The sequence below is a fragment of the Penaeus monodon genome, unplaced genomic scaffold (genome assembly GCF_015228065.2).
Source record: "Penaeus monodon isolate SGIC_2016 unplaced genomic scaffold, NSTDA_Pmon_1 PmonScaffold_20416, whole genome shotgun sequence".
Lineage (NCBI taxonomy): Eukaryota > Metazoa > Arthropoda > Malacostraca > Decapoda > Penaeidae > Penaeus > Penaeus monodon.
This window is the reverse complement of record NW_023650165.1, coordinates 2,869-6,100: the sequence shown is the minus strand read 5'-3', so window position 1 is coordinate 6,100 and position 3,232 is coordinate 2,869. Positions and strand designations below refer to the sequence as shown.

Below are 3,232 nucleotides of genomic sequence, written 5' to 3'. Positions count from 1 at the left end.
CTCAAATTGTTGGGAAAAATTTGGCAATCAAAAATCAAATTGAAAAAAATTAAATAACTTTGGCATAACTTTCTCAAAACAAGTAAGATATCATATCCTTTTTTAAAGAATGGCCCCTATAACCAATTTTAGAAGGGGTACCGGGTACGCCTTGATTTTCGGTATCGAGGTTTCATTATTGGGACACTTAGCCACGACTGTTCAAATTTTGGGCCTTCAAAAATCGGAAGGCGGCAAAGGGAAATCCTCCACGGCCACATCCGAATCGAGCAGCGGGCGTGAAACTTGGGTGTTGTAAATATATTGGGAAATGTAAAGAAAATGAACTTTGTAAAAATTAACCCCCACAGAATCAAAACAATTCCCAATTATTAACCAAATTAAATTAACACAAAAAAAATCAACCAAAAGCAAACAACACCACAAACAACAACCACACCCCCCCAACAAAAAAAAGCACCCACACCAAAAACCCCCCCCAACAACCCGGGTAAACCAACCCAACACCACAATTTCCCTTCCACTGGTAGAACCGGTGAGGCCTCGGTTTGGAAAGGTTGGGGTTGGTTGTTGGTAGGACCAGTTCTGATCCTTTTAAATTTAAGGGTGGTGCCCCAAGGATCAGGTTTGGGTCGCTCCCGGGGAAGTCCTGCTGTTATTCTACAGTGGCAAGAGGCTGGTACGGCTTAAAAAAAACTGTAGGAGGGGGGTTTAAAACAATGCAAGTTTTGCGGGGAAAGGGGGGTTATGCCCAATAACTTGGAGGGTTGGGTTTTCCCAAAGAGAAGACATTTAAACGGAAAAATGGCCTACAAAGTTGGTGGTGGGGAAATTAGGTGTGAAACAAAGATTTTGCACTTTTAAAATAAATGAGTACCTCCGGAAAAATTTCCGTCCCCTTAAAAGCCGGTTCATCTCCCGGGTTTCAAAGATGGGCATAATAATTTTAAAAACCAAAAAGGGAGGAAGTTGTGTACCTTGATATCTTGGAGAGTATAAAATGCAAAGTTTGGGGCCGAACGGCCAAAACAGGAAACGGCCTAAATGTGGGGAAATGGGATTGACAAAAAGAACAAGCTTTTTCCAAATGAAAAAAGAACATGGGAAACATTTCAGTCCTTTAAACGGAAACTCAAGGCCCAAATTATTTTGAAAACAAAAAACGCGGAAAGAACTTAACGGGGAATTCAATGAATTGCTTTTAGCCTACAGAATGCAAGGTAGAAAAAAGGGGCAAAAAAAAATTTAGGGGACAAAAAAAAAAAAATAAAAGGGAGAAAATTCAAACAAAAAAAAAAAACTTTTGGCCAATAAAAATGAATAATTTTAACACAAATGAAAATAAACAAAAAAAAAAAAAAAAACCCCAAATTTTTCACAAATTAAAATCGGGTTTTTTGGGCCGAAAAACGGGGGAGAAGGTTGAAACTGACCCTTTCACATGGGGGGGGCGGGCGGCCCCTGGGGTGCGGGGGGTTTTGAGGGCGCGGGCGGTCGGCGCGGGTAGCGGATGGGTTGGCCTGCTTGGTCGGATCGCGTGGTGGGGAGTTGTTCCCTTGGCGGAGGGAACTGGTCTGGGGGTGGTTGGAGAAATGTTTTGGGTGGTCAGTGTCCTTGGTGATATTGTCCAGCTGGGATCCTTCTAAAATCTGCACAGCGTTGACGGCAACAAAATGATACAGTGTTGAGGGTCAGCTACAGGTGTTGAGAGTGGCGTGGACTTGCTGTGTTGGAGTTCAGCAGCTAGGCGGGCAGCGTCGGTTATCCGCCTTGGGGACATCTCGTCAGGAGGACTGGGCTCCACTATGGCGAAGTATTGCGTGCTCGGCAGAGTGTGCTGTTGATTGCGGAGAGGAACTTCGGAGGCGCTATATGAGTCAAAGTCCCCTAAGCAAACCCGTTGTAAGAGCCGGAATGATGGGCCCTACAAGAGTTTGGTAGGTGGCGAGCTTAGGGTGTAAGGTAGACGACCAAGATGTCTTGACTCCTTTTATTATATAGTATGATGGAGTACGGCTGCGCCAAGGAGCGAGGTGTTGCTCCTTGGGTCCCCCCAGGGAGTCTGCCTGTCATCTCCTACAGTGGGTTTAAAGGGTGGGCATAGATCACGTGCTAACAAATCACAATCATTGGTGATGAAAGGTGGTGTTACAACAATGCATAGCTCTTGTGGAAGGGGATAGACAATACAACATAGGAATGTCTAGTGGGCAACGGGGAGCGAATAAACAGGTAAAAAAATGGACAACTTATATGTATGTTTTGTGTGGGAATATAGGCATGTGACAATACATAAGATTATACAAGGCAAGTAGTAACAACAGATAAATAGAATAACATTGGCATACACATTTTTAGTAACTCACATATATAAAGCCGAGTTACAACCCCTCCTTTCCCAAAACACCATACAAACAAATTTAAAAATACCCACCCACCCCGAAAGGTAAACGTTTCCCCGTGTGTTTTAATTCGAGATTCAGTTTATATGGGGTGCAACTATTTGCATTTCCGGCCAGAAAACGTAAGGCAGGCCATGTTCCTTACAGCGCTGGTGATAATGGCAAGTCCACCGCGAGGAAGCCGCGTTATTTTAAGGTTTTTCACTTATTTTGGGTTTTGGGTAAATTAAATTTTTTACTTTTTGGAATCTAGTTGAACTTTTAACCTGTGAACTATTTAATCAAAATGAGGGGAAAAAAAAAAAAAAAAAAAAAAAAAAAAAAATTTACATTTAAATCCGAATTTTTAAAACCAATTTAAATTTAAAATCAACACTAAGTTGATCAATTGTTTTTTCTGCCTTTAATCTTTTGGTTCTCATAAAGATTTAATCCGGCCCAAAAGGACAAAGGCCGTTTCCTACATTTCCCTTTGGCAATCTTTTCGCTGCAGTGCTTGGGTTTTGTTTCTGTTGGGGAAATCTTCATATCCGCCATGGCAACTACTTTTAATTTCCCTTTCCCTTTATACTTCCCAATATCCTTTCTAAAATCTACCGTGACCATCATCATTCATTTATCTCCCCTACGGTTTATTTCCTATTCTTATTTACCTACACACTCGTTCCCATTAACTGATAATTTCCCGCGAGTATTTGGGGGAGAGGGGTGTAGGGAGAGGGAAGGGGAAGGGGATGGGAAAAAAGAAAGGAGAGGAAGGGGGGAGGAAGAGGAGGGTAAGAGTTTTTAATAGGGGGGAGTTAGGGGAAAGGAAGAGGAAGAAGGAAAAG

General features: G+C 42.3%; 1 protein-coding gene across 1 annotated transcript; it reads right to left on the bottom strand.

Annotated features, from left to right (window-relative positions):
* Nucleotides 1–1,437: 1,437 nt before the first annotated feature.
* On the bottom strand, nt 1,438–2,939 carry LOC119569976 (WAS/WASL-interacting protein family member 3-like). Its single transcript, XM_037917907.1, has 3 exons — nt 2,867–2,939; nt 1,681–1,887; nt 1,438–1,574 (listed from the first exon to the last, which is right to left on the bottom strand). The coding sequence occupies exons 1-3, from the start codon at nt 2,937–2,939 to the stop codon at nt 1,438–1,440; spliced, it is 417 nt and encodes a 138-aa protein (XP_037773835.1).
* Nucleotides 2,940–3,232: the final 293 nt, after the last annotated feature.